This window comes from Oppia nitens, unplaced genomic scaffold, assembly GCF_028296485.1.
Source record: "Oppia nitens isolate AA-2021 unplaced genomic scaffold, nextdenovo-longstitch-racon4-pilon3 scaffold1_pilon_pilon_pilon, whole genome shotgun sequence".
Lineage (NCBI taxonomy): Eukaryota > Metazoa > Arthropoda > Arachnida > Sarcoptiformes > Oppiidae > Oppia > Oppia nitens.
This window is the reverse complement of record NW_026533199.1, coordinates 2,317,575-2,333,796: the sequence shown is the minus strand read 5'-3', so window position 1 is coordinate 2,333,796 and position 16,222 is coordinate 2,317,575. Positions and strand designations below refer to the sequence as shown.

At 26.0% G+C, this 16,222-nt stretch overlaps 1 protein-coding gene across 1 annotated transcript; it reads right to left on the bottom strand.

The window, feature by feature from the left end:
• Positions 1 to 6,269: 6,269 nt before the first annotated feature.
• On the bottom strand, positions 6,270 to 9,221 carry LOC128952235 (uncharacterized). The gene is made up of 3 exons (XM_054297591.1): positions 8,514 to 9,221; positions 7,469 to 7,734; positions 6,270 to 6,442 (listed from the first exon to the last, which is right to left on the bottom strand). The coding sequence occupies exons 1-3, from the start codon at positions 9,115 to 9,117 to the stop codon at positions 6,347 to 6,349; spliced, it is 966 nt and encodes a 321-aa protein (XP_054153566.1). The 5' UTR covers positions 9,118 to 9,221; the 3' UTR covers positions 6,270 to 6,346.
• Between the last annotated feature and the right edge of the window lie 7,001 nt (positions 9,222 to 16,222).

Below are 16,222 nucleotides of genomic sequence, written 5' to 3'. Positions count from 1 at the left end.
TTTAATGCAAATATAATCAATTGTTGTCGCCTTTGAAGTCAATCAATTAAACAATCATTTCGTTTGTGTAACCATTTCAATAGTCATATATCTGTAGTAGTAGTAGTAGTAGTAGTCTATCGACATTACTGTATATATCAGTAGTCATTGCTATCCCACGACAATCATAACCATAAGTGAATTGTTAACAATAGTAATAAACATTTAGCTATAAATTGTAACAATATTGTAATCAATAGACCTTTCTTTTTGGGGGTAAATCTTGTGAATTGAAAACTTTTGATTCATAATTTGTTTAAATGAAAACTATTTTTGCTCTCTCTCTCTCTCTCTCTCTCTCTCTCTCTCTCTCTCTCTCTCTCTCTCTYTCTTTCTGTTTATTCAAATATTATTATAATAGCAAAGTAATTATCGAAAATGTTATGCGAAAAACTTTTTCTCTCAAAAAATTAGAGTCCATTTGCGTTAATGAATAGAGAATTTGATTCCTCTCTTGAAGTTTTAATTTTAATAATAAATATAAAAAACAAAGTTTACTATTACTATTTAAACACTATATTTATATATTTATTATTAAAAATATATTTAGTTTCACAGAGAAACGGAAGGATTGAGCCAAAAAAAACAGATATTTGATTCACAAATTCAATACATTAACTAAAATGTGAATAAATTAAAGACAGGGCTCTCCACAGTTTGTAATACAGTAGTAGTAGTAGTAGTAGTAGTAGTAGTAGTACTCTAAGGCTGTATATGTAATGAAACATTGGATTCACAATCACTCAACCCTTTGATTTCAATGTAAATTAAAAAGCTTTTCACTTTATGAAGCCTTCAAAACCATTGAGTGTAACCCTTAAAACATTTGAGAGAAAGAGAGTAATGAAACTAAAGTAAAGAGTTAAACAAAAGCGTGACTCAAAAGAGTGAGAAAATAATGAAAATTAATATTAATATAAATTTTATTTGTTTCATATATTCCACACAAATTAATCTCTAAAAACCCATATTATTATTATTATTGTGTTGTCAAACAAATAATTTACATTTTATATGTGAAATTCAATACAATAAAAGCTCAAAAACATTTTTCGGGAAAAACTTTTTGTTGTCTTTGATAATATTCACACATACAAAACAATTTGTTTAATCAAATATTAGTTTTTAAAAGTGTCACTAAATATGAAAGATTGATAAAAATTTTGTGCAATGAAAACACACACATATATACACACAACAAGCAAATGAATGCAAATGTCAGTTAATATAATAAATGAAAATTTCAATGTTTCAACTCTCTAACTATCATTTGTCAAAAAAATAACGATAGACTGGTTTATACAGTATTTTGCAAACAAACAGAATATTCTGTATTTCATTTCTCTCTCTCTCTCTCTCTCTCTCTCTCTCTTAGAGTTTGACAAATGATAGATACAAAAAAAAGTTAAACTACTTATTAGCCATTCATTGATATCAATCATTATTAAAGGCTGAGTGACTTTTTTATATATTCAATATATAAACATAAGTCATTCAATACATAAATTATACCTTAAAATAAAGTAATTGATAAAACAAATTTTTATTTATTAACGATATCTTTAAAAAGATAGAAAAAAATGTTAAATAAATTTAATCAAATTGGATCAATGATTGGGATAGATTATCGGGATGATAAATTAAATTATTAGATAAATGGATATTTACTGCTCATTATTGAAACACCAGTGCCTTACTGATAGAGAGAGAGAGAGAGAGGAGGACAGGGAGGACGGCATAGATAGATAGTAGAATGATATGAAACATTTATTTTAAATGTGTACACATATAATGGGCACCGTTTTACTAGTATATATATACTGTAAGTATTTGTGTATTTGTTTTGTACAAATAATTTTGCACTGAATTTTGACAGACAGTGATCGATGAAACACTTTCTTAATGTTTCAAAAATGTTTATTTATGTAAAGTATTTGTTGCGTTAATTTGAAATTTGCTTTTTCAATGCTCTCTCTCTCTCTCTCTCTCTCTCTCTCTCTCTCTCTCTCTCTCTCTCTCTCTCTCTCTCTCTATCTATCTATCTATCTATCTAACACTATAATAATATTTCTGGTACCATATGTTTGTTATTATATTATATACATATAATTATTACACATAATATTTTTGTTATTGTGTCGCTATTTTTCTATTAGTAGTCTATGTATGTATAAAACAAATTGATAGGAAATTGTGTATCAATTTTTTGTATGAAAAACTAAATTGAATTATTTGATGCTTTTTATTATGTAATACCAAACAACAAAAAATGTGTTTATTATGTATGAATTTTGTGTGCAAAAAAAGTTTCCCACTATTTTGTGTGTCTGTGTTTTGATATGATTTGAATAAAATTAAATCCCAAACACTGTTACGGAAGGAATTTCCAAAACACAGACACAATGTGTGATACAAAATATAAGCGATTCTCTGCTATTTTCAATGGATTTTCAATAATTGTCAGAATCGGTAATGAATTACTACTACTGATCACTGGTAGCACTGGTAGGCTCTCTTTCTTTGCATTATTATTTTACCATACAGTGTGTGTTGTATATTATGTCACAGACACAGACAGTCACTGTGGGATGTTATGTATGAGAGCTTAGTCTAGTAGGAGAGTGTTTGTGTTAAAAAGATTGGTATTAGGCATACAAAGTGATGCTTTCTCTCTCTCTCTCTCTCTCTCTCTCTCTCTCTCTCTCTCTCTCTCTCTCTCTCTCTCTCTATTAAATCAAAGCCCATTTCAATATTCGTAATATTGATACGATAGCCGAGAGTTTTATTTAATACTCTACTCAATGGCACAGAGCTATCGTCAGATGATAAATGATGTTTTGATGGTGAGTCCAATTGTTTTCTCCAATGTATAGGAAGTCTCACAAATCCTGGAGACACCGACAACACACACACATAACACAACTACACTTTCCCTCTCTCTCTTCCAGTAGTAGTAGTTGTGTTTCCTGATATCTTTGCGAAAAACTTTTATAACAGTCTATCAAAATAGGTCTCAAATGAGCCGTTAGACTGGGATATCAATTCAAAAGCTAAAGACATTTTTTTGCGGTTTTCATATTTTCTGTCACAAATTGATCACAAAATTATAACATAACTTACTTTTTCTCATTTCATAACATCTCTCTCTCTCTCTCTTCTCTCTCTCTCTCTCTCTCTCTCTCTCTCTCTCTCTCAGTCTATCACTGGAAAGCAATCGCTTATAATTGTTGTGTTCAATGAGGCTTAAGATATCGGTAGTGCAATCAATAGACTGATATGAAAATCTATATAACAAATAGATAATAGTAAGTCAAATAATATTTTCTAATTTCCTGAAAAATGTATTATATTTTAAGTATGAGTTAATGATTTTTATTATTATTAAACATAGTCAGCAAAATTTTTTAGCAATTTGTGGACATTATAGTTATTGTTATATATATGCACACAAACATATTGCTATGATTACTATGACTTCCTATATGAGTCTCTCGCCCGGAGCCCTAAAATCTAACGATGCTTTTAATGCTGTGAACATAACAGATCCAAAAATACTTTTAAAAACCATATGATGTATCAGTGAAAATAAAAAGAGAGGCCTTTTTGTCAATTTTGATGTCAAAAAATGATATCAATTGTGATGTGAGTTATAGTTTAAATGGTTTGTTCATAAAACGTGACACACAATCGCTATTTATTTTTGGTTTTTCTCTTTTTTTTTTGAAGAGAAATTTATAACTTATGATATCATATATAGTATATCACAACTGGCAGTCACTTTGAAAATGGTTTTAAAATCCTGTAAACTCCAAGTGTGTGAGTGAGTGAGTGGGTGAGTGTGTAGTCAACATATAATGAAAGCATTAAATTTATTTATTATTGCAAACTTTTTATTGATAGAGAGTGAGAGAGTGACCCCAACCCCACTCAACCCCTACGGCCTCAAAAAACGGCAAAAGGCTTTCAAACAATAATTTATATCCAATTTTTTTTATTGWACTTTATTTCATAAAAATCCGATTTTTATGTCCGATATTTGTATTTTTATGACTCAAACACTCTTTCTCTGTGTATGCCATCACTTGCATATCGCACACATCAATGTATTGTATTATACTTTTTTTAAAAAAATAAAATTATATCTAATATTTGTGGCCATAATATACAATATATGCAAAACCAATAAAATCCTTTATCTCTGAACATTGTTGAACAGTTGACTAAGTTTTTTTAAAAAGTAATTTTTAAATTTAATTTAAAGCAATTTTTGAGTGTGTGTTTTACTGTCCCAGCATAAGCCTTTAAAAATTTATTTTTAAATATAAAATTTATAGTTATGCCCACATATCAGGGCTAACCAGATATTTAACATTAAAAAAAATTGAAGAGAGAAGGGATAGGGATAACCACATTATATAACACATAAATTATTTATTATATGTTTGGTTTTGAATTTTTGAATGTTTCAAAGTTCCCAAAATTGTGTTTAAAAAAWAATATAAATATATATATATATATATATATATAGTATAAATAATTTTTGTTGTTTTAAAATTTATTCAAATAATGTCTATTTATTATATAAATATAATGTTATTATTGTTAATAATATTGTTAGTTATTAGAATTATAGCAAATAAACAAAATTAAAAAAAAAATTAAAAAAAACAGTACTATGTTCATTAATAAAACTTGATTTATCATGTACAAAAAAATAAATTTACAAAAATCACTAATAAAATATTGCTTTTTTACTTGTACTCTATTTAATGTTTAAAAAATAAAAATATTTGCTCCCAATTGATGCCAATTGTATAATAGATGAAGTGATTATATATGAAGTTATATTTATCATTTGAAAATAACAACAAAAATAATGTTGAGTTAATTTTTGTTACACAGAAAAATCAAATGTTTGTTAAAAGCGTTTGATTTATTGTAAATTTAAAAAATAAAACTTTATTTTAACAGTCAATATAAAAGCATACTTTCATTAATAATAATCTTTTTGTTTATTTGTTTAGTTTTTTATTGTTATTATTATTGTTTTTTTCTCTATATTTAAGATGTTATTTGATGAAAAAACATTGAGACACAATATACTGTATATATTGCAATATATAGCAAACAATAATAATAAAAATGCAATGTATTCAATGGATATGAGGCATAAATTTTTGTTATTTGTTTTTATATTTGTATCATTCAATTCCCAAAACTGATTTATATATTACATATATTTGTTTGGCATTAGGTTTAGTATCAACAAAAAGAGTTGATAAATGGATATCAATTGTTATTCAAAAGAGAGGATATTATATTAATTTTCATGAGTTTCTCTCTCTCTCTCTCTCTCTCTCTCTCTCTCTCTCTCTCTCTCTCTCTCTCTCTCTCTCTAATGATGAATGGCTTTATGATGGCTCAAGACATCCATCTGATCCCCAAAGTGTCGACTCTTGTCATTCAAAGTTATTTTATATATAAATAGCATTTAATCGCTTTTTAATTTGATTAGTTAATACAACAAATAAACAAATAATAAATTTATTTTTATTTTCATTAATAATTTATTTTATTTTTCAAATATAGTGTATTTAGCAAATTACATAAAGTTATTTATTTATTTACCAAAAAAAATTGTTTATCAAAGACACATGAAATATTATATGTATATAAATAAATAATATATAAAATTCATATAAAGTAAAAAAATTTTGGTGCTTTTTTATCGTATAAATAAAATTTCATATAAAATTTGTTGTTTTCATACAAATATTAATTAATAAACTATATTTATATAATAATAATTTACAAAATTAATAGTATGTTATATTGTTTATTTTAAAAAAAATGATTGACTGTATGAAAAATGTTTATAATTATTATTTTAATTTTTATATTATAAAAATGTTTGTGTTTAATGTTTATATACATATACAGTATATAAATATATAATACATTATGTTATTTCAATGAAAGACATGGGTTTGGAGAAACATGTTTATTACAAATGTATTGAAAATGTCATTTTACTGTTTATATTATTTAAATTTAAATTCTAAAAAAATCAAATCAAATATACTTTGCATGAAATTATACTTTAAAATGACTGATCCATTGAAGCGTTTTTTTGGTGTGTTTATGGATGTCGTCGTCGTTGTCGTCAATCCCGACACCAGATGCCAAACACCAAAATGATTTGGTGTTATATCCAACTTAATCAACAATATATATGTCAATATTATATAATATTATTTACATTATCTGTATTATCGGAGTTCAGGGTTTCAAACACTCTCTTTCTCTTTTAAAATAGTTGTGAAACTACTTCTCGTAAAATCAATGGTATCGCCAGTGATGTTATCAAACGAGTAGTGACGGCCGATAACATTGATCTCTCCTTCTGTAATATAGTATTGAAAAAATACAGGAATCCGATGAGTACTTTACAATAAATGTATAACAAATTTATTTTTAAATTTTAGATTTGATCAACACTTATCATAACCGATAATAATACTAAATTTATTGTACAATAATATATAAATATAAGGGCTATTGATATAAATAATAATATACTGAATGAATATCATATTGATTTGGTGTATATGCGGCTACTATTTGAAGATATGTATGTTTCAAGTATTGAAAATATTTCGTTTCCGTTTTTAAATAACTATATACTGTATATATCAATAGATATGTTATATTAAGAGTTGGGTCCAGTCAAGTAAGAGTGCATAACTCATGTATAACTTTATAAAATATCATATATTTGGTTATATATTAAAAAAAGATTATACAAAATATGAGAGGAGTTTAAAATGCGGATGACTTAAAGCAAATAAAAAATATTGTTTGGGATATGAAGTCATCACAAACTTATGTATATATATATATATAGTTAATATACAGTATAGCTATCACTTAGATATATATATATATATAAATAAATGGACTTTATTTTTTGGGTGAAAAATTTACTCAATTTTGAAAAACATTTTCACAATTGGCTTTAGATTTTGTATAAAATACTAAATATATGGACTAAAAGCTCTTTCTCTCTCCTGAGTAGCATTTGTGGCACAGAATTGAATTTTAATGCTTAAATAAATAGCTATTTGACTACAAATGTTATGCCGAAATAAATGCAAACTTTAAAAAAAGTTTAAAAATTCAATACATTGGCTAACAATTGATACACATTGAGAAAGAGACCATCAAAATAATGGATTACTTTTAGTTTTATTTCACGCCATATATGGCATATAAAGTATTGGTTACTAAACTAAATGCTGATTTGGTTTTACAATTATTATGTATATTATTAAGATATAGATGTTATATACAKTAGTATTATATACTATAAATATATATCTAAATTATATAAATATATGGATAAGTAATGAKATATATATTTTTCACTCACATTTGTGTTTAGTGTTGATGTTGTGATAAAATCATTGCTGACTCTCCTGAGGTCTGAACCAATTTCTCGTATGATTTCATTCATTAAGGCTCTGCTCTGCGATGAACTGATTATATCAGGCAATGGATAGAGTTTTTTGCAGACATCAGACTCCAGATGACTACTACTACTCGTACTTTGATTATTAATATTATGATTATTATTACATAACATGACATTATGTAATAATGATGATGACTGTGATGCTGGTGACACTGATGAATTACCTATTAATATAATTATTTAATTAGTTAATTAGTATTTTTTAATAATCATTTTTATTTAATTTATTAAAATATACAATMTATATATAAATAGTTATTGATATTCAATTAAAGGCTAAATTAAATTTTACTAATTTTCAATGTAAGTGAAATTTTGGGATACAATATTAATAAAATTTTAAAATATTCAGATTTAAAATTATTAATATTTTACTTTATATTTAATTTATTTTTTGTAAATAAATATTTTTCAAAAAACCAAAAACATAAGCATTGCTGCAATGCATGCATAGTGTGTGCAGTGAAGCTGTCTTTTATATATCTAAATAGTTATATATAGTGTCTCTATAGATGTCAACACAAAACATCACATGAATCTACATTGAATTGATAGCAATGTATAACAAAGTTTTAACAAACAAATCGACTCTATATTTCATGTGTCATATAATATATTATATAAAATATTATATTTATTTTTGAGAAACATTTATTTTTTAAATAAAGCTGACATTTATAAATTATGAAATATATATAATTTTATATTATAAAAATTTAAACAAATTTTTACTATTTATTAATATTAAAAAATTAATTATAGATAGATATATTTTTTCTAACATTGGATAATTATTTAAATAATTTTTTATATAATTAATCTAAAATTTATTTTTATTAATCTATATTAATCTAAATTATTTATAAAAACTATTCTAACAGATTAATAATTACAATAAAATTCATTTAATATTATATATAAAATTATATATATATTTATTTACCTGATTGTAGTGTAGGCATGTGTGGCGAGTTGTTTGCATCGGTATTATCGACAATTAGGTGTCTCTGTTGATAATAACCGCGAATACAACCGCAATCATAGGGCGGATGACCGATCCGATAGTCAACTGAATCGATGACACAAATTGATGGCGTGATTGTCGACGACAACGGAGTGATATCAAAACCTGAATCAACTGATAATCTACTCTTTGGACGATTGGTTGATCTCTTTCTGTATCTTCGGTACGGGTTCTGTGGGATCGGTATCGGAGAGCTCTGTGCACGCATTGGTGAGACAACATGTGATGATGTAGTGTTGACTACATGTGTCGATTGCTGACATCGGTTACTGTTGTCTTCAATGGTGTTTACATCTGTGATCTCGTCGTCGAAGGCATCGTCAAAGTTGTTGTGATCAAAATCCAGAGCTTCTTCATCCTCGTAGACATCATCATCATTGATGTCAGAGCCGATGGACTGGCTGTTCAGTGATGACTCGTAGCCACTGTCAAAGCTTAAGAGTTTTGAATTGTTTTTCCAAACAATTCGTAACTGATTTTCCTGTGTCTCATCATTGGTGGACAGCGACCAAACTCTTGTCATTTTTCTTTATTAAGAGTTTGTATTTTATTTTATAACTTATACTAAATATATATAACTTTTTATTCACAAAGTTATAAAAAAGTAATACAAAGTGTTTGGCAAAACTTTTTGCTGCTTGTGTTTAGACCTCAAAAAAACTACTACTGCTGTCGGTCAGGTTCAGTGACAAACTGTTGAACTGAACTCAACACACGTTCATATTATATACTGACTGACTCTCCACCGAAACAGTACAACCTCTCCAAAAACCAAACCTTAAACAACATATACACGAGCGCTACACTAGCGACGCTACACATCATTGCATTTGCAAAATATAATAATACACTGACTCTATGTTCTATCAGTGATGGTGTGTCTGTGTATATTATATATATATATATGTGTGTGTGTGTGTGCTAACAGTGCTGCTAACTGAGCGCTCGTGCGACTGATGTACACACAGTGACACACACACACACACACACACACACACACACACCAGCATAGAGTACAGTACGAGTAAGTTATATATAAAAATATRAAGCAATCTATTAAATTGACTTTCTTTGTATGGATGATAATAAAGTTAGATGAAAGCTATACTCAAATAAACAATATTTTTGTTTTTCAGATATTGTATTGATTTACTTATTAAAAAATCATTTAAATGTCATAATTTTTATTTATTTTATAATTATTTTCTAACAATAATAATATGTTTTTCTGAAATGTTTATTTTTATCAGTATTGATATATAAAAACATTAACAAACAATAATATCAAGAGTTTGGTTTAGTTTATTTTTATGAAAGTTATCCATCAAATAAATATTAAATTTATATTAATAAATCATTAAAAGTATAATATTATATATATATATGTGAAAAATTGAGTTTCAATACTCTCGTATTAGTCTATTATTATTGGCTTATGGTATGTGACTAAATCATTACAGTTTCACTGATATATTTATAAATATATTTTTTAATATCAGAAACTTTTTTTTGGAAATAAAATGCGATTTTTATGATTATTCACATATCAGGTCTCTATCTCCCACTCCCYTAACATTTGTATCGCATGTATGGCAATAAGTTATTGCATTTTAACAATTCATTGGAGTGTTATTTTCACCTAACCTTTCCTTTTTCAATCCACAATATTATATATTACTGTATATGAGTATCTGCACTGTTATGTCAGCACCTGCTTTATCTGRTACTCAAATAATTTCYAAGATCAAACCAATACACACACAAAATATATAAAAAATACAATTGAATAACTTATTGAATTATTTATTAAAATATTATCAATTTATTAGTGTATAGTTGTTCGCTATATTGTTGAGGATTTGCTGTTTAAAAAAATATATCAAAAATAATAAATTTATTGATGAATATGTAATGAAAATATAGCACATAAACAAATTGCATGTAACTTATCTATAACACGTTTGATATTTAATATACATGAAATATATTATAATTACTTTTTTTTATATCACTAGTAGTGTCGACACCACTATACCAATGGTATGCCGTTTTCAAATAATATGCATAAATAGTTTATATGATAATCAAGTGTTATGTATGTTTGTGTGAATATCATCACACAATTGTTTAATACTATTGAGATTTATTGAAAATGCCGACAAAAATTTCAATGTTTTTTATTAAAATAATAAAAATATTATTATATTTTTTATGACACAACAAACTCAGTGTAATCAAGCATAATTCAATTCAGGGAATATAAACATGATATCCAACACAAAAAAATATATTCAAATTAGACAATATTTTTTAAAGTTATTACAATATACTCTTTATATATATATTGAAAAATATAATTTTAAGAAAATTTATTCAGTGATAAAAAATATTATATTTTTTATATACATTTTGTATATATTTATTGATATCATATTTGAGAAAAAACTATGTGTAAAAACTATTAGCTTAATGTAAGGCAATCACGTAATGAGTGTCCAATATTTATGGCCACATATATATAATAATATWGTCGGCAATATATATTTAACACACCATATMATATACAATGCGAGAGAGAAAGAAAGAAAGAAAGAAAGAAAGAAAGAAAGAGAGAGAGAGAGAGAGAGAGAGAGAGTATAAATGGATAACTTTTAGCACCGATTGTCTAATAAAAGCTGTCAAATAAATAAAGTTTGAAAGCCATTGTTATTAACAAAATTTGAAGGCTTTATCTTTTGTAAATATTGTGTCTCATATTATACCATAACTATATTTAGTATATATATAAAAAGGCTCTAATTTTTTATGTCAATATAAATCTATAATATTTATTAATAACTTGTGAAAAACTAGCTAAACGTTTTGCTTGTATTCATTACTAATGGACATCAAAAAGCAAACTTTATTTTTTGTTTAAAAAAGCTATGGTCAGGGGTTTGGACACTAAATATTGACACAACAGTTTCATACAAATTTTGACTTTTTAATATACAAATAGCTTTTAGTGTCCATAATATCTTATCGCATATTACTATGAAAATATTATATCATTTAGTACTGGGCACTCATATTTCATAGCTTATCATTGTATAATATCTGATAATGTTTGATAACTCATCATTAATATTATATCATATCATAGATATATAAATAAGTGACAAACTATTTGATTTATAAACTAATGATAACAATTGTCTCCATAAAACTATTAATTAAAATTAAAACAACACACAAAAAAATTATATATAAATAGAGAGATAGATATAGACTCTATTGTTTTTATTTCCTTGTATTTCATTGAACTCTAGCAATACTTTTATTTAATATAAAGTATTATATGGTTTTTTCAATTGAAAACGACTCCACAATTAAATGATAAATTGACATAACATTGATTAATGATTAGCTGAAAATCACTTGATAGGGATCGTGACTTTTATCCACTTGTTTTGATAAATAGTAGTCCGTTTTTGCCAACAAAAAAAATATATATAACATTATATAAAACCAAATGTTTTTAATTTGGTTTTAATTATTATGCCTAAAAAATAAAAATAAAATTTTTTTATTATTTAAATAATATATGCTTAATAATAATTTTTATTTATAAGTTAAGTAATAAATATTAATTTTTATTATACAACTAATATGTATTAAGATAAATATTAATATATACAGTATTTTGTATATTGTTAGAGATAAAAAATATTTAAAAAATAATTACCATCACGATTGTAATTATAAATAAAAATCATAATATTGATATTATTGAATATTTTTTTGAATTTTGTTTGATCATAACATTAAAAAATATATAATTTGATTATTATTGTTATTATTATTAAATATAAGTCAATTCATCAAAAACATATTAATAAGTCATTACTATTCAGTTTTCTATTATATAACTTATAACTAAATTTGAATGTAATGTAAGTTTTGTGGCTTAACTTTTGAAAACCAAAAACATTACTTTCTCTTATCTATCATTCAATAATTATATCATTAAATATATTGATATTTATGAAAAAGTTTCGGATATATCTCTATATAAAAGTTAATGTGAATTTTATCAAGCTAATATTATTATATTACAGTTAACTTAATATACATTAAATAAATTTCTATAGCTTTTATTGGTATATATTGTTTGATACCATTTAATGATTTTGTTTTATGAAAAACATATCAAATTAATAGTATACAAACATATATATATATATAATATATATATATATGTACTGTATATTTTGGGTTAAAAGCCATAAAACTAATGATAGGAAAAGTTAGATCACGTATGGGATTGAATGGCAACAGTGATGGGTAATAATGTTGATGTGTTAATGTCGGTACCAATAATTCATCTCTAAATTGTCAGCTCATCAGTAATCAAGCACAGGGTTAGACAATATGACTGTCCTCTCTCTCTCTCTCTTACTTTTTCTCTATCACTCGGAAATTATCGTAATGTCCGCACCGACATCGCAAACACAAACACCGAAAGTTATATTATATAATATAACACATATAACCGTTTGCTGAGTCGACCAGATTTTTGGAGCGCACAGTTAGCCCCATAACGGTTCTAACAATGGAGTGCCCGGATATATGATCACATAATGTCTGTAATTATTAATTGGTCACCCATTAGATGTGTACTGCTTATAGTTTTTTCTTTAATACACACATTCATTATCGGGTATTATGGGATATACTGTATATATTGGGATATAAATAACATAATATATATTTGTATAAAAAATTGCATCACACAAGTCATGGCTGTTAATCACTCTTTAGATCCAATATATTGTATATATATATATATATATATATATATATATATATATATATATATATGTTGTTTAGCTATGGATTTATACTAAAAGCATACAAATTGAATAATGAGTTAAATAAATCTCTGTAAGACATTACTATCTCTTTAGTCAAACATTTTGTTGTATCATATTTATGTGTTAAATGTTTTACTAATGTAATGAAATTTTTGTTACTTAATATTTATGATAGTTAATACATGTGTAACATAGATTATCATAAAAATATATATAATTAAATTACTATTTTTTAAATAATTTTTTGCTAGATTGAAATAATATAATACTTATTAATATAAACAAAAATTATATCATATGACTTTAATTTATTTTTTAATATACATATAAAGTATATACAGTATAACTATTAAAATAATTTTAGTATTTATTTACAATAGTTTAATCAAAGGTTAGTTTCTATTAAATTTCAAATTTAAAATAATAAAATCAATGTTCAAAATAATTTGTTAGCAACTCGTCAAACAACTAATAAAGACATTAACAATAATATACAGTAGTGTAGACACTAGTAGTGATTAAATAGTGTTTCAAATTGTGTACATATTATGTATGGATAGTTAAAAAAAATATTCAATTATTAAATATATTTAATTCATTTGGATAATAATAATGTCTTGGTTAATCAATAACAATTTACCAATTGAATTTGTAATCAAATTTTAAGTAATGGTGATTTGGGACAGTTAACCGATGACCCACTCACCCAACGTGCCATATATTATGTGTTGTGCGGCGGAGAAAATGTTAAAAATGGGATCACTATTCTTGAAATGATTACCATATTTAAACAAAAACCGGAATGTTTTATCCTTCTGGCCATCGCTTACATGAAGATCCATGAGTACAAAAAGGCCAGAAATTGTTTAATACAGTTACAGAAGATTAACTCCGATGGCAAACATTACTGTCAATTAAGTAAATATTTCAATCAATTGCATCCAATAGGACACAAACTATACATCAATACTAAAAAACAATAATGTATTTCTAATCAATAATTTAAATTATATATTTTAAATAATACAAAATTGTAATGATAATAATAATAGTAATAAAAACCATAAGATTATCGTTGAATTTAATTTGAATATACTATACTTTTATATATTTGATAATAATATTAACATTTACTATATATATATATAGCATTTATGTATATACGATGTGTTCCCCGAAAAATATTTTTATTACCCGAAATGTGTATAAATTAAGTCAATATATATTTATATATAAGAGTTATATAACTTATATACACTTTTAAACAATTTCAATGAATGGCATAATTTTATTGTCGGTACTATTGTTTGTGAAATGAGATTTAGTGAAAATAAAAGTAGTGTTATTTAGATACTACTATACTATAAATCGGGTCATAAAATATGAAACAGAGATATTGAATATTGTTATATAATATATAAATGTATGAATTGTATGGCCATTCAAACAGTATTATTATTATTATTAAATGACTATATATTATTGTATGGACTGTTATATTCATTGTGATGGCTATTCTCATAGTTATAGTAGTATTGGATGAGCTCTGAAGCACTGGTATAGTCATATCGTCAGCTGATTTATTCTTTATGGTCTCTCTATTAATGGTCATCTCTTGAAATTGCTGTCAGAGTGGGTGAGTGAGTGAATGTTTGGTTGAGAGTGATGTCATGTTAGCAATAGTAACACTACTGTATAACTATTATTATTATTATTATGACTCACATTTTGATTACAAGCAACAAAAAAAGTGATGCAAAATATATTCAAATATGGCATTTGAATGGTTATTATAATTGTCGAGTCAATGGTTTTAATGTTTCTCTCTTTCAGTATTGCAAATATTTTTCGGTGAAACACTGGATCTGCAAATCAGTGGTTTTTCATTTGGGTGCTGTCATTGACAGTCCAAATGTAGTGCCAATCTTAACGACACATTTGACATAATGCCTCTGTGTTTGGATAGGCATCCGCTGAGTGTGTATCTCTTTTAACTGTTTATCACACACACATACTATGCCATTCACTGGTTATTTAGTACCATTCCTGTCCCCCTTTATTTACATGCCCTACAAAACCATCTAACATCTCTCTCTCTCTCTCTCTCTCTCTCACACACACACACACACACACACACTTTCATCAATTGAATTGCTAACATTGCTTAAGAGAGTGCAAGAGTCATCGTCAGTATAATTGCACAGTTATGGACATACAGTGCCCATAATGTTTGGCCATTTACCGATTGAGTCGTGTCCAATTGCTTCCCATTCATTTGAGCTGACATTTCAACATTTACCGCATTTTCTTGTATATCCATAAACATTGTTTGTATGTGTGTTTTGAATGAATGAAAACCAATAATCATCGCATCTCTCTATGAATTGGTTGTAGTAGTCATCTCTACTAACAGTTAGTATAGACATCGTTGACATTCCCATCTCTCTCTCTCTCTCTCTCTCTCTCTCTCTCTCTCTCTCTCTCTCTCTCTCTCTCTCTCTCTCTCTAAATTCAAATGAATGGTGTAATTCCYATCTCTTTTTGATTTTTGGATATTACTCCCAAAAAGTAGTACAAGTTTTTGTCTTTTCCAATGGCCATCAATAGATGAGATGCTATACATATATTGTATGTACATTATGTAAGTTATATACCCGGATATCCCTGTATTGCTTCCCAAATGTAATGCTGTAAATCACGTAACACACAATGTGAACAACCATTTCTCTGACCGTTTCTCTCATTTTCAATCTGACTGTACTTTCACACACACAT

Bases quoted from the DNA above. Each gene is read 5' to 3' on its own strand.
- LOC128952235 (XM_054297591.1), bottom strand. From the start codon at position 9,117: ATGACAAGAGTTTGGTCGCTGTCCACCAATGATGAGACACAGGAAAAT. The intron at 7,735-8,513 runs GTAAATAAATAT...TTATATTAATAG, and splicing joins CATGCCTACACTACAATCAG to GTAATTCATCAGTGTCACCA. The intron at 6,443-7,468 runs GTGAGTGAAAAA...ACTATATTACAG, and splicing joins CATCAACACTAAACACAAAT to AAGGAGAGATCAATGTTATC.